This window comes from Macrobrachium nipponense, chromosome 17 (assembly GCF_015104395.2).
Source record: "Macrobrachium nipponense isolate FS-2020 chromosome 17, ASM1510439v2, whole genome shotgun sequence".
Lineage (NCBI taxonomy): Eukaryota > Metazoa > Arthropoda > Malacostraca > Decapoda > Palaemonidae > Macrobrachium > Macrobrachium nipponense.
In genome coordinates, this window is record NC_087210.1 from 51,495,800 (window position 1) to 51,522,457 (window position 26,658).

At 40.4% G+C, this 26,658-nt stretch overlaps 1 protein-coding gene across 12 annotated transcripts in view; it reads left to right on the forward strand.

The window, feature by feature from the left end:
* LOC135196216 (uncharacterized) overlaps positions 1–26,658 on the forward strand; it is a 227,520-nt gene that overhangs the window by 168,669 nt on the left and 32,193 nt on the right. For 4 of the 12 annotated variants that reach the window (XM_064222853.1, XM_064222846.1, XM_064222848.1 and 1 more), the window contains 2 exons: positions 536–702; positions 21,156–21,175. The exons of 1 other annotated variant lie outside the window; for it this stretch is intronic. In XM_064222853.1, coding sequence (XP_064078923.1) covers positions 536–702; positions 21,156–21,175 — 187 coding nt within the window. Of the gene's footprint in view, positions 1–535; positions 703–20,555; positions 20,677–21,155; positions 21,197–26,658 lie in introns of those variants that run through there. 7 more of the 12 variants (XR_010310346.1, XR_010310347.1, XM_064222851.1 and 4 more) reach the window with 7 other exon arrangements.

The window sequence follows — 26,658 nt, forward strand, 5'->3', positions numbered from 1 at the left end:
CATCAGTTTCTAATTCATTACATGACTTAATGTTTTAAAGTTGAATATATCCATGGATCCCACCTCCTGTCAATGTGGGAATCTGCTATGTAATTACTGTGTAAGTAACTTAATTAAAAATTACATATCTATTATAAAACAAAGTTTTGATTATACTTACCTAGTAATTATGTGATCAGAGCCCTTCCTCCTCCCTGCTGATGGACATAAGTATAAACAGAGTGAGCTTAGTCTGTTGTATTGTTCCTAACCTTCTTCCTAAGGCGGGGAGACTGGTGTCACCCAGACAATATTGGTGTTGCTACTGCAAAATTTAAATCTAAACTGCTGCAAATAAATGAAACTATTGGATATGTAATTACTGGGTAAGTGTAATTGAAAGTGTTTTTTTTATAAAGATTTCATTTTCATTATAAAAATTACATTTTCTCACTTTTGTGCCCTTTTGTGCTTGGCAGAGCAACGTGCATTATGCAAGGATTTTGTATATAAAACAAATATGATAGTAAAACTAATGGTTATTTTCTTTTTATAGGTGAAAATGTGTTTTTTACTTTGATCATGAATGCTAGAAACCAGGCAAAAATAGATGAAGTTATGATTGGCTCAGAGACCCCTATTCTTAGAAAAGCTTGTCAGATTGAGCATGTTGCTGAGTGGTGTAAGAATAATTCCGTTCCAGATAGTGCCAAAGATATTTTGGTAAGTTGAATTTAATTTTTAAAGATAATTTTTTCATATACAAATTCATTAATTTATGATAGCCAAGATGCAAGGTAGAACAAACTAGACACCTCCCAAAGGAGTTATGTAAGTGTTCTGGTTTTCTCCTGTCTGAGCATGTATCCAGGTCTGTTAGCACTTCTGCGGGTGAAACTGGATATTATCTGCATAGGGTTACCCATCTATAATAAGGAGGGGTAGGATGCTGTGAAATTTTGGGTAAAGCAATGGTTTCTTGAATGAGAAAGACAGTAGATTTGATTTTTTTTTCTTAACAAATACAACTCACAGGTGATAGATTGAATGGCTGTTTATGTAGGACGGGCTAGATTGGAACTCTGAAAATTCCCCTTAGCCAAAACCCTTATAGTGGGGTGGCTTAATCCCAAAATTGGGTCATACCATTGGCATGCATCTTCTCTACATCCCACAGAATGATTTTGGAGTGGGAGGCCAAAAATTACAGTTCCCTAAGTCGGTCAAATTCAAGATGGCGTCCAAGATAGCAACACAGACCGCCTTTGCCCACTGTTTGGTCAGTAGTAGTAGTATTTTATGAGGCAAGACCTCGTTTTCATGGTTTTAGTGCTCAAGAAATTCAAAATTATGGTACCAAATAGATATTAGGGCTTTTTTAATAGAAATATTACAATAAGAGGAAACAAAGATTAACATACAGTACGGTCCCTAATTATGCGAGAATTTGGTCAATCCACGGCCTCGCAGATTGGAAATTTGCAGATTTTGAAACATACCTTATGGGAATAATTCCATTAGGGCCAAGGCAACAGCAACTTAACCAGTCAAACTTTTCATACAACTCATTTTCAATAGTTTCTATGTACTATACTGTAATTTTTTCTAATATGAAATTGTTCTTATGGATAATTAAAATATTAAAAAGGTTTTAATAACTTGAAAAAGTTTTAAATTACACACAGGATGGTGAAAACTCGCTACCCTACCCTTGGTTGCAAATGTACTGTACGATACAGTCATTTCCATTAAAAAAACCTTTTGGATGGAATTTCCTACCTATCCTCTGCCAAAAAACCTTCAGACTCCTCTGTCTCATCCTCCATGAAGCGTTCTTCTGCTGAAGGAAGGCTTTGTGAACCATTTGAGGTTTCGGTGACAGGTGGATCATGTGTGTCTTCACTCCCGTCAGGCCTAACGAACTTGGTTACAAGCGCCTGTCTGTTTATTTGTCCGGCACGTTCACAATGAAATCATTTTCATATAAATTTATTCTACGATAAAATTAGAACTGATGAAAATTCAAAATTTGATATGAAATTACAATTTCTTAACCCTCTTACGCCAATTGGACGTATCAAACGTCGACATAAATTGTCTCCTGAGTGCTGTTTGGACGTATTAAACGTAGACATAAAAAAGTTTTTTAAAAATTCGCTGAAAAATACTTATAGGCCTGCCAGCCGAAAACTTTTGAATCACATGCCTTGGGGGATGCTGGGAGCTCACGGATCAAGGCGTTGTTTTGTTTACCATCGTTACCCAGGCGCGCAAGCGCGAATTTCTTTCTCCTCACACTAAAAAGTATCAGTGACACATCTCAGAAATTATTTCGTCACTTTGACATAATTTTTGCACCAATTTAAACTAGCAGTTACATGGAGTATTATATATGAAAATGTGCGCAATTTCATGTAGAATACAAAAAAAAAAAAATACTGATGATTGTTGCTTTTATCAGTTTTGAAATATTTTCATATAAATAACGATAAGTGCCAAAATTTCAACCTTTGGTCAACTTTGACTCTACCAAAATGGTCGAAAAACGCAATTGTAAGCTAAAACGCTTATATTTTAGTAATATTCAACTATTTACCTTAATTTTGCAACAAATTGGAAGTCTCTAGCACAATATTTCGATTTATGGTGAATTTATGAAAAAACTTTTTCCTGACGTCCGCGCGGTAACTCTTCCGAAAACAATCATACATGCGATTGTGGTAATGTTTGCAGCATTTTAAATTAGCCGTTACATAAAGTTTTATACATGAAAAAAATGTGCAATTTCATGTCGAATACAACAATAAACAACCCATGGTTGTAGCTTTTATCAGTTTTGAAATATTTTCATATAAATAACGATAAATAGAAGAAATTTGTCCTTTGGTCAACTTTAACTCGACCGAAATGGTTGAAAACTTCAATTGTAAGCTACAACACTTACAATCTAATAATATTCCAATCAATTATCTTCATTATCTAACAAACAGGAAGTCTCTAGCACAATATTTCGATTTAAGTTGAATTTTTGAAAACCGCTTTTTTTTACGTCCGTGAGTTACAAATTCATGCATCATTTTGTGATAATATTTTCTCTGTGTTGCTTTAATCGTTTTACAATGTGTTATATACCAAAATGATTGCAATTTAGTGTACAATACAACGAAAAATAGGTAATTCGTTAGCTTTAACCGTTTTGCTCACAGCGCGATTTGAATACAATTATATATGAAATTTTCTTTTCGCGCTATCATATATCGCATTACGTATTTATATATGATAATGATAATTTTTTTATTTCTGATGGTTGTATGCTAAACTTCAGGCAATGAAAAAAAAGGAGCAAAAAATGAACTCTTAATCTTGAAAACTAAGCGTGCTGTGATTTTTTGAAAACAATAATTTTTCCGCTTCGGCGCTCACTCCAAGATTGCCTCGGCATACGGGAGACGATTTTTATTATACCCCTTCGGCGTAAGAGGGTTAAAAAGAAATTATAAAAATTCAAAATTCAACATGAAATGACAGTTTCTTGAAAACTCTCTCTCTCTCTCTCGTCTCTCTCTCTCTCTCTCTCTCTCTATCTCTCTCTCTCCTCCTCTCGCTCTCCTCTCCTCTCTCTCTCTCTCTCTCAAACACATCTGCTTCTATGTTAATTACTTTTACTAGTCATTTTCTTCAAAACCTATTTCAACAATAGAAAAAAAATAAATGATCAAATCTGCATGATGCAGATGATCAGAATACACCGCAGTTCTGAATAATACGTGTGGCGATGATCAGAATACACATTGCTCTATGACGTCACAAATGCGTGAGGCAGAGCCTTCCTACATAGCTAATGGCTGAGCAGGAAATCTTTCTCTTGCATTCCCCCTTGGAGAAATAATAGTTTTTTCCTCCAAGCATTCCCCCTACCCCTTCTCTCAGATATCAGCAAACCCCCCCCCCCCCCCTCCCCCCCACATCTAAAATATTTGAAAAGACAATAGATTTGATACGTTTTGCGGCGTGTGACTTGCAGAATTTGAATGGCTTCACAGATACAGAAAATCGGTTTTTGAGAACTAGCGGGGATACAGAAAGTCTGTTTTTGAGAACTAGCGGTGATACAGAAAATCTTTTTTTGAGAACTACCGGCCGCATAAAAGGGAAATCGCATAATTCGAACACGCATTATTCAGGACCGGACTGTATTTGCTAATCATGACATTTTAACCCAAGTAGAAAAACTGTCATATACACAAACAATTTTTCCTATGGAATTTATATCATCATCTGGTTCGTGTCATGAAAAATCAATTAATCAGAGGTGAATGTGATGATAACAATAGTCTATTTAGCACATTTGCATTTGCATAAAGGTGTGCACTGCAGATTAGCTTGTGAACATTTGCACCTTGAGCAAATTCCTGAGCAGCCACATTTCACCAGGAGCTGGCACTGGCACACCTTTGGAAGTTGTGGCATTGACATCCACACTGGCTGCTGCCGTTAGTTCTCCACTTTCTTCCAAGCAAAGTCATCTGGTTTGGGTAATGACATTTGTGACTGATCTGAGAGAAACCAAATTCCACCCTGGAAAACCATGTGATGAGCATGATGCAGCAGGGAATTCTGCAAGGTAAAATAAACATGATATGTGGGTAAAATAGATATAGAAATAGAATAGATAGATAGATAGATAGATATTGTGAACCGTTGTCCAACCAGAACCTTCAAGAAGATCCCCAAGTGTGCTCCATAGGGCCATCTCCATGTCTAAGTCACCCATCATCACAACATGTTTCTCTTCACCGTGGGTGTCTGGCCAAGCCCACTGAACATACTTGGCTGCTGCATAGAGCTGTAAAGAATGTCTGCTTTGCTCATTCTTGGGTGTGTGTTTGTTTGACATTTTTTTGTGTTAAACATAATAGCTTGAGTGATTGTTATGCATGCTTGGGGTTCCTTGCCGCGCTGGTCATCCAATTGTGTGCCATGTAAAATCATTGATACAAGAACCTTGAGGCCAGCAGGCACTGAAGCTTCTTGGCATCCAGATTTGAATAACTCCATAAAGTTTTAAGTGTTATGCTGGAATATGTCTCGTCTGATGATATTTGCAACCTTTGATATGGCGTAGGCATCCTCAGTGTAGTCTCGTTTCTTGAGGGCATCTCTTATCATAATTCTCATTCCACTTTCAAATATTATAATGGTGTTTTGCCTATCAAACTGTTCCTGTGCTTGTAGAAGACTTTTTAAGAGTTGTTCTTTCAGTCTTGTCTTGTTGATGGCTTTATGAATGCGCATACTCTGCAGGTGGCTGATAAACATTCCACATAATTCTGTGAGTTTAAATACAAGAGTACCACTTTCAACAAATCTTTCAGTGTAATTGGTCAATTCAAGAAATGCAACACTTTCATTCATCTTTTCATTGAAATTTTCTTTGGCATTACATTTTCTGATGTGTGCCCTGTGCCTCTTGTGGAGTGCAACAAAACGTTTCAGGTGATACGGATGTGGCAGAATGACAAGCAAGCAAATCTCCCCACCGTTACTTTAGTCATACAGACTCTCAATGTTCCCCCAGCCACACTTTTCCCTTTACAATGCTATTTACCGACAGGACAATTGGTTCACAAGCAAACAAAACTCTCTCATTCACATTCTCACCAGATATGACTGTCTTCAAGGCAAGAAGCTGTGCTGCCTGCTGGGTACGGCTGCCGAGAGGCAACAACCGCCGGAAATCACAACACAAAACAACCCAACAAGTGCTAACCACACAACTCAACAACACTGCAAGTTCTTACACAACTACTTACAAACAACACCAAGCAACTACAGCAACTCACCAACTGCACACAACTACAACAAATCACCAACAACCTCAACAACACACAACTACAACAAATCACCAACAACACTCAACAACTCACATACAACACCACAGGAATTCACAAGCTCAACAACCTTCCAACACACAAGCACAACAAACTGCTAACATACAATATCACCAGCAAATCAAATAACTTCAGAAAACACACAATACAACTGACCATCCAATGCCAAGACCACTCTGGGAAAACCAACTGTCCATCACAGACTCTGATCATAGACTGACTGACTGACCCGGTAACCGCGCCAGCAGACGACAGCTTAGACGACCACTCAACAAGCAAACCACTTGCTAATCCATCCACCACTCACGCTCTTTCTCTTTCTCTCTCTTGATAGCTCGCTCACTCCCACTCTTCAGAAAAACACATACACACTTACACACTACCATACAGCAACACCAAACACGAACACGACACACCAACATTCAAAAACATTTAAACTCAATTATTCCTGACAACTACAAACAACCCAACGATGCGCTCTCTCTCTCTCTCTCTCTCTCTCTCTCTCTCTCTCTCTCTCTCTCTCTCTCTCTCTCACAATCCTGGAAGATGTTGTCAAAAGTAACTACCATATCACTCCTCCATAATGGCCTCTATCGCTATCAAGTCTCCCGTGACCATCCATGACAGTTCTGAATCCTGGAGGTCAGTTGTCATTGTCTGAACACCAGCATCAGCATCAAAGACGCTAAAGTTGTGAAGCTGTCCAATTTCATTTCCTTTAGTGCAGAAGATGCAAACTTGTCTAACTAAAGATGCCTATTTACCAGATATTTGTTTGATTTGTGACTTGTACCGAGGCAGTCCTTTCTTTTTTCTTGGCTTTACTGAGCTTAGTGTTGTTAAATTTCAAATGACATCCTTTGTGCCATGACACATGGGTTTCAGCCAGTGTCAGGACTTACATCATTGCTAAATAATAATTGAACTGGCAGAGCATCAATTGTGCAGAATTCCTCAACATTTTTCAAAAAGGTTTCATAAGTTTCTTTTTTCTCATCATGTGTTCCTGAGGCACCGTTCATTGGACATTTCAATGGCGCTTGAGTTACTTTGTCCAATCCATGACTATCCATCTATCTGAAAAGAAATAACTATTAATTATTATAAATAATAATAATTGCAATAAAATCAAAGTACTACATATTAATTCAGGCATATATACAATAGAGACAATGTATTCTTGTTTCTTTGGATTTATTTTTTTAGTTTTGACGTAGAAATGGAGTAATATAATTTTATGAGTAATGTTTGCATCTGACACTAATGATAGCATGTAAAATAGATTCTGTGACTCACAAAACCTGCGTTGTTCATATGTGAACAAACCTTTGGTCTTAACAATGGGATAATTTGTAGCTCCCAGCTGGATCCGGTTAAATCGCAGATGAAAGCAAGGAATCTTGTGAGATCTGGCAATGCGTGCATATAGCAGGTAAAGAGTGGTCAAGGACCTTGCACCCATGCCACAGCGTCAGTCTTTTCTTAACCTCCTGGACGAGAGTTGTGGTTGACCTCTGTCGGCCTTTACCCGGTTCATTGCCCGTTTTCGCTTGTGTCTCTGTGTGTGTGTGTGCTTTTATTATGGCTTCTTCTGCTCCTTCTCGGCCTTGTCAACATGTGTGCGCCCCAGAACTCCAAGTTTTCTGTGTTCTTGTTTTTTTACTTCGCCAGCAACAGATCCTCACATCACTTGTAGTAGGTGCCATTCTAACGTTTGTACAATAACAAATCCCTGCACGGAATGCTGTGCATGGCCTAGAGAGCAGTGAAAGTTGTTTTATAGTAAGAGGGAGCATCATAGTGTTTCTACTCTTCCTTCATGGGAGGGTTTTTCATCTCATCTTCCAGATGCCTTGTCTCCTGCTGCTGTCACACCCCATGCTAGTGTTGTGCCTTTGTCCCCTTCCTTTTCTTCCATCGATTCATCATTGGAATTATCCGGAGGCCCTCAGGCTGATTTATGTAATGTCCCCCTCTTCCTCGGGAGTTAATTTGATTCCCGAGAGGGAGGAGGCTTTTTCATCAGTTTCTTTAATTTCAGATTCGGAGGCGTCCAAAATGGCGGCGCTCTGGGGGATGCTTGAGTTACAGGGGCCACCCTCCTTTGAGGGTTTGCTGACGCACTTCTTGGATGCTCACGACCCTCCTCCCCACGCTGTCCAGGCCCTCCCCCCTCCTCCTGGCTTTGTCGTCTTCGTTGGTAGCCAAAGTCAGCCATATTGTATTGGTCCGCCAGTGACGATTGCCGCCTCTTCGGGTCAGAGGGAAGCCGTGGCATCAGCCCCACTAGTGACGGACGTCACTGGGTCAGCCATTTTGTATCCTTCTGCCAGTGGTGTCTGCTTCCTGTTCGGATCAGGGGGAAGCCGTGACATCATCGCCACTTATGACATCACTTCCATCAATGATGTCACTCCCAGTTGTCTCCACGGCGTTGCATCTCCCTTCTATGTCATCGGCCCCTTCTCTTGCTGATCTGTCTGAGGCTTTAGGTTTGGTGCCATGTCGGCTGGGAGGACTGGAAGCAAGCGTGTTGCATCACCCCTGCCTTCTGCGAAGAGGTTATGTAAGGAGCCAGTGCTGTCTTCCTCTCCTTCTCCCCCATCTTGCCATGTCGGCGTATCAAGCATTGGAAGGCTAAGGACTTTTCCCTATCTTCGTCTGCAAGTATGTTGCAACCTCCCACGTTCGTGCACATGTTGCAGGTGCTTCCGCTTCTCCTTCTCCAGGGCCTATTTGTCGCCGTAAGGATCTCAAGGCATCTGTCAAGAGGTCGAAGGTTGTCAGCACCGAGTTAGTGCAGTAGGAGTGTTTGCCTGTCCCTCTCCCTGGTACTTCTAGGGGTTTGATACCAAGGGATTCTTGTTCTTTTTCAAGTGTTCAAGACTCCTCACCTACGCATGTACATGCGTCCGCCGAGCACGTACACAGCCATGTTCAAGAGTCATCTGTTCGGAGAGTGCGTAGTGATATCCCTAGTGTTGTGGTTGGCTGTTTAGCTGCTGGTTCTGCTGTTAATTTACAAAAGGAAGGTGCTTTAGATAAGCCTGCACATCCTTCTTGTCATCAGTCTCCGTTGCTGGAGCAGGAGCAGGGAGACACGCAAGAGTTTTTGTCTTCCTTTACAGAAGTTGTCGATCTCATTTGTGGGTTCAACAATTTGGAGATTAGGACTCAGGCTCAGTCGTCTTTCACTCCTTCCTGCTTGGAAGCCTTGCTGGGAGCTACGGAGGATCCCAAGTCATCATTTCAACTTCCCTTGTCAGGGCATATCCAGTCAGTCTTACATAAGGTTAATGCCTCTGTTTCAGATTGGGATGGATCGCTTCGTCTTAGGGGTTCTGCTAAGTTATTTCCCCTGCCTCTCACGAGGCATAGGAAGTACTATGCTACAAACTCTGCATACTTAATGTTGCGTCATCTTAACCCGGATGTCATTCGTCTGAAGCCGGATTGACTTTGGAGCAGGTGAGGTCAGTGTCTCCGTCCTTGTCTCCGCAGGATGCCTCAGTTGTGCATACGCGAACAATCCTTCAGTCTTAACAATAGGATAATTTCTAGCGCCTAGCTGGATCTGGTTAAAAAGCAGATGAAAGCAAGGAATCTTGTGATATCTGGCAACACACACGTAGATCGGGTGAAGAGTGGTCAAGGACCATGCATCTACGCCAGTCTTTCCCAACTCAGGATGACTTAACAAATAGAGGGGCGGCTAGAAGTGGGCAGTATAACGTTAAGACCTCAGGTTTGTAGTTGAGAAAAATACAAATTGTCTTAGAAAATTTGTCATTTGTTCATATGCGAACAAACCTTTGGTCTTAGCAATAGGATAGACTCATACTTGGAGGGAGGTATAAGACATCCTAGACCGGCTGGGGCCTACCCACCAGTCCAGCTCTCAAAAGAAATAGTTCTTGGAGAAGAACTGAAGCTCGTTGAGAAGCTAGATAAACTGATATCTAACCACTCAGAACCTAAGTGACATACAATGATATATGGGATAACCGTTGTATAGGGAACCAAAGAGAAACTTTGACTGTCCAATAACAAACCAAGGCACTCCTTGCAAAGGAGTGGAGCCTATGCTACCAAATAGTGGGTAAGATATTGTATATTGCACGACCACACTACCAGTATGACTACCTTACTCACCTGTATCAGACCAGTCCAGCAAATGGCGTGTCTATTCCTTAAACTGCCCGAAGAAAGAAGGACGCATTCTTCCAAATCCCTGTTCATCCCACGTCCAGGAAGTTCCTTCGTTTCTCTCTTGCGGACAAGATCTTCGAGTCCAAAGTCTTGTGCTTCGGGCTGATGACAGCCCCTCAAGTGTTCACAAGGGTCTTCTCTCTCGTGTCAAATTGGGCCCATGCTCGACGATTGGTTAGTCTTGGCAGTTTCCAGGGAGAAGCTGCTGCAGGACAGGGATCATCTTCTTCGGTTCTGTCTGGACCTGGGCATATTAATCAACCAGGAAAAGTCTAACCTCGTACCCACTCAAAGGATTCTCTACTTGTGCATGGTCATCGATGCGGCAGTGGCAAAAGTTTTCCCGTCGGATCAGAGATTGGAGAAGTTGCGGGCTGTAGCGGACAACTTCCTGTCAGTCACATCAGTCAGCTCATCAGTGGCAGGTTCTTCTGGGAGTGTTATCTTCCCTGGAGAAGCTGGTCCCTCATGGGCGTCTTCATCTTCGGTCTCTGCAATGGAGACTGGGAGAATTCTGGTCTCTGGCGGGGGACTCTCCCCTCTTTATGGTTCCTCTGTCTTTGGAAGTGAGAGAAGACCTTCATTGGTGGTTGGGCAGCCAGAATCTGTTGAAGGGTGTCCCTCTGCGTTCTCTTCCACCGGACTTCCTTCTGTTCTTGGACACCTCTCTTGCAGGTTGGGGCGCGCACTTAGGTGGCCTCATAGCTTTAGGCATTTGGAGTTTGGAGGACAAGCAGCAACATATAAATGTCTTGGAATTGAAGGCAGCTTTCCTGGGTCTGAAAGAGTTTCAGGGGAAGGTAGAGGGTCAGTCTGTCGTTCGCATGTCGGACAACACCACGGTGGTAGCCTATGTGAACAAACAGGAAGGCCTGGTTTTTGGCAACTTCACACCTTGATCGTCGAGCTTCACCAGTGGGCAATCAGCAATTCGGTAGAGCTCTCAGCCAGGTATATCCCAGGGAAACGGAACGGGGTCACAGACAAACTCAGTCGCCGGGATCAGATCCTAGGCACAGAGTGGTCCTTCATCAAGTGGTGGCAGACAAGCTTTTCCAGATTTGGGGGAGACCCATGCTGGACCTTTTCGCTACACACTACAACAGGAAGCTGGAGGTGTTCTGTTCAGTGGTTCCAGATCCTTTAGCATTGGCAGAAGATGCATTCCAACATCCCTGGGACAACCTGGAGGTGTATGCCTTCCCTTCGTTTTGTTTGATCTGTCAGGTTCTGAACAGGCTGATGAGTTCACAGGGTCTCAGGATGACTTTGGTAGCCCCTCTGTGGCCTCAGGCATAATGGTTGTCAGATCTGCTGTCGTTGTTGTCAGAGGTTCCGAGGGAGATTCCCCCCTTGGTGGCATCTGTGTCAGCCCCATGCGGAAAGGTTCCACCAGTCAGCAGAATCCCTGTCTCTTCACGGTTGGAGGCTATCAAGTATCTCCTCCAAGTGAGAGGCTTTTCTCAGAGAACAGCTGGGCACATGTCCAGCAGTCTTAGTAAGTCAACCTCCGCAGTTTACCAAGGCAAATGGGCGATCTGCTGTGATTGGTGTCGTAAACTGGGTTTTTCTCCATTCGCAACTTCTATTCAGCGAATAGCAGACTTTTTAACCTTCCTCAGAGACAAGAAACGTTTGTCCATTCCTGCTATTAGAGGCTACAGGGTGGCACTGAGTTTGGTGTTACACCTTAAGGGTATCAACATCTCTTCCTGGGAACTTTCCCTGCTAGTTAAGGGGTTTGAGCAGTCAAGTTCTCCTAGAGAGCTCAAGCCTCCAACGTGGGATGTTTCCTTGGTTCTTAAGAGCTTAACTAAGAGTCCCAATGAGCCCTTGTGTCGCTCATCTGACAGGAACCTGATGCTCAAGAGAGTTTTCCTTTTGGCTTTGGCATCTTCCAAGAGGGCAGGAGAGCCCCACAGTCTTGAGTTATGAGGTGAAGCACACCAGGGGTTGGAAGTCGGTGTCCTTCGAATTTGTCCCGGAATTCGTGGCCAAGACTCAAAATCCCTCGGTGCATGATGACAGGTTCACTTTGTTTTCCATTCCATCACTGACTGACTTTGTGGGTGGTGATGCTCAAGAGCTTTTGTTGTGCCCTGTCCGGGCCCTGCATTGCTATCTTAAAAGGACTTGACACCTTAGACCAGGCTGCCGCAGACTTTTTGTTAGCACAGGCTGTACAAAGAAAGAGGTGTCTAAGAATACTATCTTTTTGGATACGGGAAGCCATCAGACAGGCATACTTGACTCTTGATGATTCCACCACCACGTCTGTGCAGGCTAGAGCACATGATGTTAGAGGTATTGGTCCCTCTTTGGCTTTCAAAAAGAACTTGGCTGTACATAGAGTGCTGAGTGCTGGTACTTGGTTACGCCAGTCCATGTTCACCTCCTTCTATCTTAAGGATGTTGCCCACAGATCTATGGACACGTTTTCCCTGGATCCTGTGGTGGCTGCCCAACAGGTTGTGTAACTCATAGTTGCCCTTAACAGGGCACCTTTGAATCTTACCTAAGATGACTGTGTGGATGAGAGAATGAGTGAGTTGGCTGGTCTCCTTCTTTCTCTTGTACCTTTCCTTCTTCCTTCGGGCAGTTTAAGGAATAGACACGTCATTTGCTGGACTGGTCTGTTACAGGTGAGTAAGGCAGTCATACTGGTAGTGTGGTTGTGCAATATACAATATCTTACCCACTATTTGGTAGCATAGGCTCCACTCCTTGGCAAGGAGGAGTCAGGAGTAATACAAACCCTAGTGTTTTGGTTTGTTATTAGACAGTCAAAGTTCCTCTTTGGTTCCTTATACAATGGTTATCCCATATATCATTGTACGTCACTCAGGTTCTGAGTGGTTAGATATCAGTTTATCTAGCTTCTCAACAGGCTTCAGTCCTTCTTCAAGAACTATTTCTTTTGAGAGCTGGACTGGTGGGTAGGCCCCAAGCCAGTCTAGGATGTCTTATTCCTCCCTCCAAGTATGAGTCTTTTCCTATTGTTAAGACCGAAGGTTGTTTGCGTATGAACAAATGACAAATTTTCTAAGACAATTTGTATTTCTCATAGCTACAAACCTGAGGTCTTAACGTTATACTGCCCACCTCTAGCCGCACCTCTTATTTGTTAAGTCATCCTGAGTTGGGAAAGACTGGCGTAGATGCGTGGTCCTTGACCACTCTTCACCTGATCTACGCATGTGTTGCCAGATATCACAAGATTCCTTGCTTTCATCTGCTTTTTAACTGGATCCAGCTAGGCGCTAGAAATTATCTTATTGTTAAGACCTCAGGTTTGTAGCTATGAAAAATACAAATTGTCTTAGAAAATTTGTCATTTTTGGAGTCTACGGCAGCCTCCATGTTGCAGACAGTTTTTTGGCTAGACTTCTGGTCGGCGGTCATTGCCAAGATAGCTTCGGGCAGGTCCCCAGAGGGGTTGGTGAGTTCTTCCTCTCTTGCCAGTTTGTTGCAGTCTGGAGGCAAGGTGTTCTCGTATCTTGCTCACCTCAGTGTTATAACATTTATGGGCTAACCTTCTCCTGATTAGAAGAGACATGGCTTTATCCAGGATGGAAAGATCACTTGACCCTGAATCCTTGCTGGCATTAAGGAATGGTGATCTTTTGGAATCACAATTTCTCTTCCCTCGGACTGAGCTGGAGGATGCGATAGACCGGCGCTGGGCTGACACCAAGGACAGATTAGTGCACCAGGCTGTGTCTTAAGTCAAGAGTCTCGTCCTCGGAGACGTCTGGCTCCTCCTCCTCTCCCTGCCCAGCAGCAGTCACGTAGATCGTCGCCTGGTAGGCCGTCGAGGAGTTTGGTTTCGGCAGGGCCTCCCCGTTCGTCCCAGCCTAGGTCAGAGGACCAACGTCCCTTTCCCTTTTGTGACTTCCTATTGGAACCACATCAGTCAGCTCATCAGTGGCAGGTTCTTTTGGGCATTTTGTCTTCCCTGGAGAAGCTGGTCCCTCATGGGCATCATCATCTTTGGTCTCTATGATGGAGACGGGGGGAATTCTGGTCTCTGGCGGGCAACTCACCCCTGTTGAAGGTTCCTCTGTCTTTGGAAGTGAGAGAAGACCTTCGTTGGTGGTTGGATGACTGAAATCTTTTGAAGGGTGTTCCTCTGTATTCTCTCCCACCGGATTTCCTTCTGTTTTCAGACGCCTCCTTCGCAGGTTGGGGGCCTCATTTAGGTGGCCTCATTACCTCAGGCATTTGGAGTCTGGAGGACAAACAGCAGCATATCGACGTCTTGGATTTGAACGCAGCCTTCCTGGGGGTGAAGGAGTTTCAGAAGAAAGTAGAGGGTCATTCTGTCGTTCTTATGTCGGACAATACCATGGTGGTTGCCTATGTGAACGAGCAGGGAGGCCTGGTTTCACGTCAACTTCACGGTTCTCCAGTGGGCCGTCAACAATTCAGTAGAGCTCTCAGCTAGGTATATCCGAAGCAAATGGAATGTGGTCGCAGACAAACTCAGTCTCCGGGATCAGATCCTAGACACAGAGTGGTCCCTTTATCAGGTAGTAGCAAAGAAGCTCTTCCAGGTTTGGTGGAGACCCATGCTGGACATTTTTGTAATGTGGTTCGACAGGAAACTGGAGATATTCTGTTCAGTGGTTCCAGATCCTCTGGCATTAGTGGAGGACGCCTTCCAACATCCCTAGGACAACCTGGAGGTGTATGCCTTCCCTTCATTTTGTTTGATCCAATAAGTCCTGAACAGGTTGATAAGTTTGCAGAGTCTCAGGATGACTTTGGTAGACCCTCAAGCGGAATGGTTTCCAGATCTGCTGTTGTTATTGTCGGAGGTTCCGAGGGAGATTTCCCCTTGGCAGCATCTCCTGTGTCAGCCACATACAGAAAGGTTCCACCAGTTTGTAGAATCCCTGTCTCTTCACAGTTGGAGGCTATCAAGTATCTCCTTCGAGCAAGAGGCTTTTCTCAGTCCAGCAGTCTCAGAAGGTTGACCTCTGCAGTTTACCAAGGCAAATGGGCGATTTACTGTGATTGCTGTCGTAAACGGGGCTTTTCTCCACTCGGAACCTCTATTCAGCACATAGCAGACTTTTTGACCTTCCTCAGAGATGAGAAAAGTTTGTCTGTTTCTACCGTTAGAGGCTACAGGGCGGCCCTGAGTTTAGTGTTACGTCTTAGAAGTATTGACTTCTCCTCATCCTGGGAACTTTAAGGGGGCCGGCCGGAACCCCCTATATATGGTGGTATAGGGCGAAAAATGCAAAGTCATGAAAAAATTCATAGAGCTTCATATGGCAATTGAGAATACGTATACGAAATATTTCGTTGAAATTCCTCTTACTTTCGTAGTTATAGGGTAATTAGTAAACATAACTCAATAAGCCTAAAACGTTCATCCGTACAAGAAAATGCAATATTTCTTCTGTTATCGTAAATTTTAATAATTAATGGCAAAGAAATTGTGAGAAATGGCATCTGTAGAGATTCCGTGGCACGCAGAAGCGAGTATCTGTCTGGGCCTGGTCTGGTTCAACCATGAATCAGTAGGAACACAGACTTCAAGTAGATTACATGTTTGAGTTTCACCTCGTGACATTCGCTTGCATTTACGTATGTTTATGTATGTTTCGGCAAGAAGTTCATCATGCCAATGAGGAATAGACAAGGAAAACATCTTGCTAACATACAGAAGAAGAAAAATCGCTCAAGTATTATTACAGAATATCGTAATATACACGTAGTTAGTGAAGAGAGAGGGGAGGGTCGCCTAGTAACGACCCCTTCTTGCCTGACAGCACACGTCACACTGTGCCCAAGGCTACGATCTTTGAGCAAAGAGATCTTCATTTATGATAAATAACAGAGTTTTGGTTTTTTAATACCCAAAATGGAATATGAAATTCATAATAATCATGATTTATTAAATTGTCTTTGTAAAAAGAGTACACCTTCGAGTTTCACCTCTTGACATTCTCTTCCATTTTACGTTTGTTTATCTTTGTTTCGGCAAGAATGTCATCATGCCAAAGAGGAAAATACAAGGAAAACATCTCGCGCTAAATACAGAAGAAAATTCGCTGTAATAAGCCGAGTTAGTGAAGGGGAGAGAGGGGGTTACGTAGGAAGGAGTGCCCCATCTTGCCTCAAGCAGCGCCCCAGGCTACGATATATGAGCAAAGGGATCATCATTTATGATTAAATTATGATAAATAAAATAGTTTTGGTTTATTAATACACAAAAAAGAAATATACATTCATAATAATCATTATTTATTAACATTGTCTTTATAGAAATACGAAGGAAAACTTTGAACGCCAGTATCTCAAAACTATACTTATTGACCTTTAAAATCTATCTCCTCACTTAGTATTAAACTATAACATTGGAATTTGGTATATAACTCAGAAAGACATTATAGAACAATCAAATAGAGCCCTTTTTTCCTATTTTTGTTTCGTCTTTTTTTTATAAATTTTTTTCTCGTGATTTATAGGGTTTATTTTTTTACCATATTGAAAAATTCATATCTAGCAAAAAAAATTACTTTTAGAAAAAAAACTCTCCATTTGATTGGAGGTCTACATCAGGTCTATATATGGTAGTAATCCCAGGTCTTAATATTAAATATCAAGGGAGGAGATAGAATTTGAAAAATGGTTATTCTTGGGATAAATTGCCCTGGCGTCACAAAACCAAAGGTCAGAGGCAAAAATCATATGCGGTTTGGAGATGTCCCAAGTCACCTTATTAAGTGGTATGAATGTCAAAGTCCTGTCGTTAAAAAACTGCATTAGCCAGCCGGCCCCCTTAAATGCTATTTAAGAGGTTTGATCAATCAAGTTCTCCTAGGGAGCTCAAGCCTTCGACGTGGGATGTTTCCATTGTTCATCTGACAGGAACTTGACGCTCAAGACGGATTTTCTCCTGGCCTTGGCATCATCGAAGAGAGTAGGGGAGCTGCACGGTTTGAGCTATGATGTGAAGCACACCAGGGTTGGGGGTCAGTGTCCAAATTTGTTCCGGAATTCGTGGCTAAGACCCAGAATCCCTCTGTCCATGATGATAGGTTCACCTCCTTTTCCATTCCATCTCTGAATGAGTGTGAGCAGTGATGCTCAATAGCCTTTGTTGTATCCTGTCAGGGCTCTGCGTTGCTATCTTAAAAGGACACGACACTTTAGACCAGGCTGCTGCCCACTTTTTGTTAGCACAGGACATACAAAGAAAGAGGCGTTGAAGAATACTATCTCTTTTTGGATACGGGAGGCCATCAGACAGGCATACTTGACTCTTGATGATTCTGCCGCCACATCTGTGCAGGCTAGAGCACATGACATTAGGGGTATTGGTCCCTCTCTGGCTTTCAAAAAGAACTTGACTGTACATATAGTGCTGAGCGCTGGTACTTGGTTATGCAAACCACGTTCGCCTCTTTCTATCTCAGGGTTGTTGCCCACAGATCTGTGGACACGTTTTCCCTGGGTCCTGTGGTGGCTGCCCAACAGATTGTGTAACTTATCTTTGCCCTTAACAGGGCACATTTATATCTTACATAAGATGACTTTATGGATGAGAGAATGAGTTAGTTGGCTGGACTTTCTTTCTCTTGTACCTTTCCTTCTTCCTTCGGGCGAGTTGAAGAATAGACACATCATTTGCTTGACTGGTCTGATACAGGTGAGTAAGGTAGTCATACTGATAGTTTGGTTGCTTGGTATGCAAATAACCAACCCTCTAATTTGGTAGCATATGCTACGCTCCTTGGGAAGGGGGAGTAGGGAGTTGTAACAAACCCTAATGTATTGGTTTGTAATTGGACAGTCAAAGTTTCTCTTTAGTTCCTTATACAATGATTCTTCCATATATCATTGTACGTCGCTGTGTCTGGGTGGTTAGATATCAATGTATCTAGCTTCTCACGGACATCAGTCCCTCTCCGAAAGTTATTTCTTCTGGAGCTGGACTGGTGGGTAGGCCCCCAGCCAGTTTAGGTTGTCTTATTGTTATGACCGAAGGTTTGTTCGCTTATGAACAAGTGACAAATTTTCAAAGACATTTGTATTTTTCATAGCTACAAACCTGAGGTCTTAACGTTTTACTGCCCACCTCTAGCCGCCCCTCTGTCTTGCTAAGACATGCTGAGTTGGGAAAGACTGATGGTGTGGCGTGGGTGTGAGGTCCTTGACCACTCTTCACCCAATATATGCACGCATTGCCAGATCTCGCAAGATTCTTTGCTTTCTTCTGCGATTTAACTGGATCCAGGTAGGCACTAGAAATTATCCTATTGTTAAGACCTCAGGTTTGCAGCTATGAAAAATACAAATTGTCTTAGAAAATTTGTCATTTTAGAATCAAACGGCATGCTCCCAGGCTAATTAGTTGAGATATTCACAAGTTTTGTGTATGGCGGCCATTTTGGATACCTTGAATTTTTTTACACCTTTAAGCGTGTCATTTGGGTTCCCACCCTGATTCCAACAAGGAGATCCATAGTAATCACCATGCCAGGTTTCATGCTTTTATCTGCTCAGTAACGGTATTCCATCTAAGCTACCCTACTATTAGCTGAAATTACTTTTATTTAGAAGGATGGGCTAATGACATGGTTAATTCAGAAATGTGCTCCCAACAGAAATCTTAGGACTACAGTAACTCTTGGTATTTGCAGGGAATAGGCACCACAACCTTCCGCAAATAGCTAAAATCCGCAAATATTTGACACCCTAAAAATACTGATAACTTTCTATTTTAATAGTGAATAGTTCAAACACTAAATATACATCCTACAACACTTTAACCCTTAAACGCCGAAGCGCTATTTTAAAAATCGTCTCCCGTATGCCGGCGGCGTTCGCGAGTGAGCGCCGAAGCAGAAAAAATTTTTTTTTCAAAAAATCACAGGACACTTAGTTTTCAAGATTAAGAGTTCATTTTTGGCTCCCTTTTTTTTTGTCATTGCCTGAAGTTTAGTGTGCAACCATCAGAAAAGTAAAAAATATCATATACAGGTAGTGCTCGAGTTACGATAATCAGTTTTACGATAATCCGATGTTACGATGGGGTTAGCAAAAAAAAAAAAAAAAGTTGAAAATGCGTATTTTTAAATTTCGCGCACAGCGAGCGCTGGCAGCAGCGTACTACGCTGTACGATATGTTGGCCCGAGAGCGAGAGGCTGGCGTAGGTACAGCGGCAAGGTAGCTACCCTTCACATTGGTGTCAAAAGGATTGACGGCGCCACACCCTTCTGTTTAACTACCAGAAAAAGCCCAAGAATTCCATAGAATTATGCTATCTTAACTGATTTATTATATTTTACTAGATTTTCCTAGTTATTGAAATGCAAAAAGTTGTAATTATAGCATTGAAAATATGAAAAAATGAGTGATAAAATAACATCATGTTTTTCTATAAAACTACAAAAACATACATGTTACATATGTATAAAAAATCTCTCTTCCTCTTATCTCAGTTTGAGAGAGAGAGAATACAACTTGCCTTTTGAATCCTATGAACAGCATGTGAGCTACGGGCTTTGTAATGGACTAATTCTGCCCCTCCCAAGGATTTTAGAATTAATTGTTCCTGTGTTATATGTTGGATTGTGTAAGTTATGGAAGACTAGAATGCAATGGAGGATGAGAATTATGAAAAATTGTACAAATTATGCTCAGTGAAGTATTGGTATTAGTAGAGCCAGCTTTTATCTTCTATAGACATCAGAAGAAGCTGTCAATCTATGCCATTTTTATGAGTGGAGACCAGCTCTTATTCAAGTGCCTAGCAGTTTAGGGAGCCATGGAAATTTGTCAAGCTCCCCATCTGGTATTTATTTATGGGTTTAAAAAACATTAAAGAGCACTTAAGGAACCTTCAAAGTAAGCACTAGAAGATAGGATGAAGACAGCATTTCTACTGGCATTTGAATCTTCAAAGAGAGTAAGCAAACTGTCTTTTTTAGGAAAACTTTGAATTCATCCTCTATTGGTCTCCATTTTTCCATATTTGTTGCCATGAATTGGAATAAAAAGAAATTAATATTTATTCCAGGTTGATCCTTTCCCCCTCTTCCTATCAGGAAATAGATCACCAGAAATACAGTCGTGAGATTTTTGCTCAGGCAGGTGATTCTTAAAACCTACAACAGCAGTTCAGAAGCGGAGGCACAGCAGGCAGAAGTCTTAGCTCATGAGATGGTTTAGAACTTTTGACATGTTTTGACTTTCAAGTGGAGTGTACATGTTTCTGTCAGATTTAGATATGCAAACTTGGAGAGGCTAACCAACTTTACAAAAGATTACAAAGCAACTTTACTCATAAATAGAAGTATTTGTATTCATTTGGAATGCTAGTGTGTGGGACCACTCATAAATAGAAGTATTTGTATTCATTGGGAATGCTAGTGTGTGGGACAGGCTATTCATTCTGGGGAAAAGGGTAAGGAATTTTTCATCTTCTTTCTCTTTACCTATTTCCATTCCTTTAGGAAATGTAGAAGTCTGGTATCATCAGTTACACATCTCTCCCGATATGAAATATGGAAGACTTTGGTTTAGGGTCCTTGTCAAGTTTCTATACCAAAGAGTTCATCTATGAGGATTTTACAGGTAACGTTTAGTAGTCTTGGACTTTTTGAAGCCCACCTCTCCTCCAAAATTGTTATTCAGGGTGGATATCAATGATGATTCTGGAATAAAACAAAATTTTTATGTTATTGTTGATCTGGGGTTTTGATGTTTATTTAACAAGAGCCTTGTATCTTGGGCTTTTCAAGACCACCATTGTTAGCTAGATTTGAAAGGTTGGGTTGTACTCTAAAAGTTAACTTTTTGTGTAAAGAAAAATAAATTTTTTTAATAGTTTATGACCACCCATCAGCATTGATTTATATGCTACCTTTGTGTCATGTAATGAAAATATGGAAAGTGATTTAGCTGTCTCTCTGCAGCATCACATTATTTTTCTTTATTGTTAGTCAAGCCAGTATTGATAGTGTTGATATTCTGTGATATACAGTGTTTGCTGCTGTGTATTGAAAACTAATGTCACTGACTGAATAGTGCGTACTTTTGATTTTATTTCGCAGATAAACCAAATAATGGATCGGTAAGGAAATGCTCCTGTGAGGTAATTGTTTTACTCTTCTTATTATGTAGTAGTATACTTAATAGTAAGGTTAAGGCTTCTCATTGTTTGGAATAGATTGTATCCTTGTAGTTCACACATTTTATAAGAATGTAGCTTTAGCATTGGAAACTATGCATTGCTTCTTCATATGTAAAAAATGACCACAGACAGTCTTTGTTTATGGGGGCTTCCATTCCGATGGGTTGATGATAAGCGAAAATCACTGATCACCGAAAATCTGTGACTTTCAGTTCTTATCGGCACCAATACAGGTTAATGGTGCCCCCTTTAGCATGTATTGGAGCTGATAACTGAGATTTGGTGCATTTTGCTGCTGAAAATTGCAATTTTCTGCAATTTTTGCCACTTGAAAGGCCCTGTAAAGCCAGATCGCCGATAATCGGGACTGTCTGTATTTAGATGGAAAATTATTATTGCTGTATATCTACCGTATATACTCGAGTAACGTGCGATCTCGCATATCATGCGACCCCAAAATTTTCACCAATAAACAGTGGTTTTGTCATGTATCTCATGTATCATGCGAGTTCCTTTTCCGAGGTCAGTTCATAAGGTTGGTGGTTTAGCGTGCTAATGGCCGAGTCGTTCAGATGTGTGCTGCTGCTAGTGAAGTTTACGGTAATTTTTCTTTTACTAATCTCGAGAATTGAATAGAAGATCTCAAGATTAAAAAAGAATACCAAGATAATAAAATAATTGTAAAAATAACACGCCTTGGAGTCATAAATCATTCTCTCTCTCTCTCTCTCAGAAATAAATACTGTAATTTGAGTCTTTCACCAACGGGTATCAGTAAATGTGTAGACATTGTGTGCGTGTTTAAAAAAGTGTAGTACACACACATTCCGATGTTTCGATTTTTGGAATTTTTCAATTTCGGAAATGTGAGGTCAGATGCATAATCAAACAAACATCACTACTGCAGAAATTTTTTTTCCCTTTATGTTTTTCTCATAAGTTATTTATTAATTACTGTTTATTTAAATAAATATTAATATAATACTGTTACATGAATGTGAGATAATTAAGATCACCTATAATAAAATAGTGGGACAATTAATATCATATGTTCACTAATAGCTATTATTTTCAAAACAAACATTCCGTAAAACAAAAAATATATGTACATAACAATCAAAATCTAATGTTTTGCAGTTCAACTTGTGAATTTCAACAATAAGTATGACTATATATATATTTCACCATATCGATCTTGCAGTTGAAGAGTCGTAAAATTTTGAGGATGGCCCGGGAAAAGGATTTGTACGTTGTGATTACGTATCGCTACAACACCATGCGGTATTTTCATACCACTATATTGATGACGCATCGCTACGACACACTGGTATTTTTCATACCACTATACATTAAAGTTAAAATGATCATATTATATTATTGTTTTCACGAAGAAATAATTATATAAAGAAAATTATCGAGTAATTTTTGCCGTCAGCAGTCACAAAATCACGAACATGGTAACGTTCAAACCTAGTGTCATCCACGGCATGTGTCTATAAATAGAACAGAAGCAGAGGGCAGTCATTGAATAACAGATCTCCATGGCTACCAACCAGCCAATCAGGTGTTAGTTATACTACTCTGTGAATTTCTTAGAATAAACGTTTACACGTAACACACGGGAAGCTAACGATGATGTGTGTGCTTTGCATACAGTACGTAGTTTTTTGTTTTTATTAGTGTATTTTACTGATTACATGAATACTCTCTCTCTCTCTCTCTCTCTCTCTCTCAGGAAAGATACCGTCAATTCAATTTATCAGTATCTTCCTGATAAACAGTAATATTTAGGACTCCAAAGCTTGGCATATGTCAATTATTTTATTATCTTGGGATTTTTGGTTAATCTTGGGATTTTCCATGGTCAACTCTTGGGATTAGTAAGAAAAATGCGATTATTTGAGTAGCGCACACCCAAATGAATCGGGGTAAGCCTAGCACGCCAAACAATAGTATTTACAAAATGAGCGGAGCTCTCTGGCTGGGCTGTTTTGGTCCACCCACGTGTTTGATCGCATATCTGCCAAATTTATAACAACAACAGAGATAAAACCATTTCTCCCATTACAGATATCAAATATTATCTTTTCCGTTGCGCAGAATTCTAAATAAATTACGTAGGTTCACGATTGATAAAGTTTTTTTATGCAATAACAAGAAACGGAGTCAGATATTCTATCAACAGGGCATCTCATTTTGGTGCTGTTGCGAATATTTCAACCAGTTCCACGTGCATTTAAATCCATACTGACTGTACAGTCTGGAGGCATTTCTCCCTTCTACACATATCTTGATTTCTTAATATCGTAGGTATAGAATAAATTGGTGAGCAAGGAAATATGAAATAAAGCATAACTAAGTTTGACGAGTGAGAAAATAAACAATCTTATACAGACAGACTCTCTCTCTCTCTCTCTCTCTCAGAAAATAATAGATAGGAAACAATGACTGAATATTGCTTGAATGCGATATGGCAAAGTTTTGGCCTGACTGAAGAGTGGAGTGACTTTGACACCGACTTACAAGTTATTCCTTGTCATCTCACAGCCATAGATAGACATCAACTTCACAGCCGAGAAAGGGCAATCGTATACGAAATAAATAGGTATGGAAAATGCGAAATGCGGGCCTATGTTGTCCCATAAAAAAAGCTCTCGCTCGGACAGCTGTAAGATTTAGAGAGAGAGAGAGAGAGAGAGAGAGAGAGAGAGAGAGGCCGAATAGGAAGGAGATTAAAGTACCTGGGAAGGAAAAACCCTTATAATCTTATAATTATAGCCTCGGGGTTTGTCTCAAGGACATTCAAAGGTCTGTCACACACGGGCAGTTGTTGTTTTTGTAAAATTAGCATAAGGGCAGATCTTTAAAAGCCACGCCAGCAGAGAGCTCGCCACGGTGACAAGACTATACCTTCCATATGAATTGACGATGTCCTATACGAAGATGCAGGAGATGAGGATGAAATGATCAAAGATCTGGAAGATGACGAATATGATGACTGCCTTGATGGCAAAGAATTCAGAGCAGTATTTGATGATACGGACACGGAGAGCGACTTTGGAGGATTTTAGTTTATTAATTTTATGCAATTTTTTTTACTTTAATAAATTTTCACTTACCTGCGTATCCTAAAAGGAAAATAATAGTTCAAGTAACAAATGTTTCTTTTACTGAGTAAAACAAAAAGTAAAAAATCCTTCGGTGTTGTGCCTTAACTGATTTGGAAATTATAGATGGTTAGTCTAGAACAGTTAAACATGTATAAACCAAAATAATGCAAATGGCGCACGATCGCTCTTTTGTATTTTAAAATACATAGTAATATGAGAATGCATACAATATTATTGGATATAGTGAAGTACAAGTAAAACATAACTTTTTAAAAGATCTACTGTTTTCCTCCGGTAGTAACTATCGCGATCTGCCGATTTGGGAAAGCATAGACGGTACGCTAATTTTATACCGCGTGTATGATGCGACCCCTTTAAAATTAGCTTCAAAATTAGGTTTCAAAAGTCGCATAATATGCGAGTATATACGGTAGTTTATCCGAAACATTAATTATTATGCATGTGCTTATTTTACTATATCTTTCAAAAGCTATGAAATATTATACCGTTTTTTACAGAAGTTAAACCTTACCATTTTTTGACAAAATCATACTGTATATTTTATTTACTGATATAGTTGTTGTTACTTCAGTGCCAGAAGGTATTTTACATTTGTTTGAATGAAATTATAGCATTAGAAATTTTATCTTCAATCAATTAGGATTTTGAATTTTAAAGATCTGATTTGGGTATTATGTTATTCATAATGTGTTTAAAGCTAGAACTAAAACTCATTACGTACTTTTCAAAAGTTCAGAATCCTAATTAGATAGCAGAAGGATTCCTTGTAGGACATCCCCTCATTTTACCCACCTGAATCATTTTGTAGTTCAGGTTAAGGTTTTTTTAAATACAGTAGTTAAGTAACCTATTTTATCTTGTGTAGTGTATGTTTGAGATGTTCATTTTGCATCAACTTTTCATTTGGCATACAGTGGACCCCCATATTCGCGTTCTCCGGATTCACGGACTCACACATTCGTGAATTTCTATCTGGAACATTTCTCCTTATTATTCGCGGGAAATTAACTAACATAATAGGCTGTTTTAAGCATTTTTATCGGGGTTCTAACTATTCGGGGGGGAGGAGGGGGTTCTGGTACGCAGCACCGCGAATATGGCGGACCTCTGTAATTCCTTTAAATTGTTATTTTGCACTGAATGCTTACAGGTAGCCCCCAGATATCGACGGGATTGGTTATCGGCATTTCAGTTAAATGGCACCTTTCCAGTATACTATTCATAACTGGGGTTTACCCTCTGTAATTATGCAGCACTGTTGTCTGGTTATTGGCAGGTTAGCCTAGGTGCCACGAGACCCTTATAAAATACAAACATAAAGAATATGCATCTTTTCCTTGGATATTTTAAAAGTTAGGCTTTACTTCATTTTATCTAGTATGTAGTCTCATATTATTATATTGTATTATAAAGTACAAACAAAGCAATCAATATTCAGGTTTATAAAAATTAGCTGTACTTAACTGAATCCAGAGTGATTTTCTTGCTTCTAATTAGCATAAAAAATCTAAAAAAAAAAACTATATTTATATGGGATAAGGTTATTTTTTATTATATGAAATGTTTTTAACTTGAAATATGATTCTGTTCGCTACTTTCACCCTATGCCACCATAATACGAGTTTTACATATTTATCTTTTATTGGCGTGAAAGCAACAGTAAAATGTGTTCTTTCATGCCCAGTATTTTTTATTGAAATACTCCTTTCTCCACTATTATTTACAGTCGAGTTTCATCCATGTTGCTGGTGCATCATAATTTATAGTCATTAGCAGTTTGAATATTGTTTTCTTGGCTTCAGCAACAACTGCAGCTTAAATTAAATTTAGCATACTCTTATTTCCTTGCCAATAGTTTCTCCATAATGAATAAAGGTAAAATGTAAGAATATACTGTGCCCCCTGGTTTTACGCGTTTCACATTTTTCCGGTCCACTTTGTCGCGAATTTTTGTGGAACACATTATTCTTTTTTCCACAGGGAACTTTCACTATTTTGCAGATTTTTCCTTAAAATTATTACTAATGCTTTTTTCTTAGAGCAACACTATTTATTCACTAATTACTGCATTTTTTCATAATGTGTTTGTGACTAAATACTGATTATGATAAAGATTATTTACAGCTTACTTATAATGTATTTATGTATTTAATAAGCTCATTCCAGGTTTGACCCCATACCTAGCATAATAGGTGTATGATCTCTCTCTCTCTCTCTCTCTCTCTCTCTCTCTCTCTCTCTCTCTCTCTCTAAGGGTAATGTAAAATGTGTTTGAATTTATATTTCTGTAAA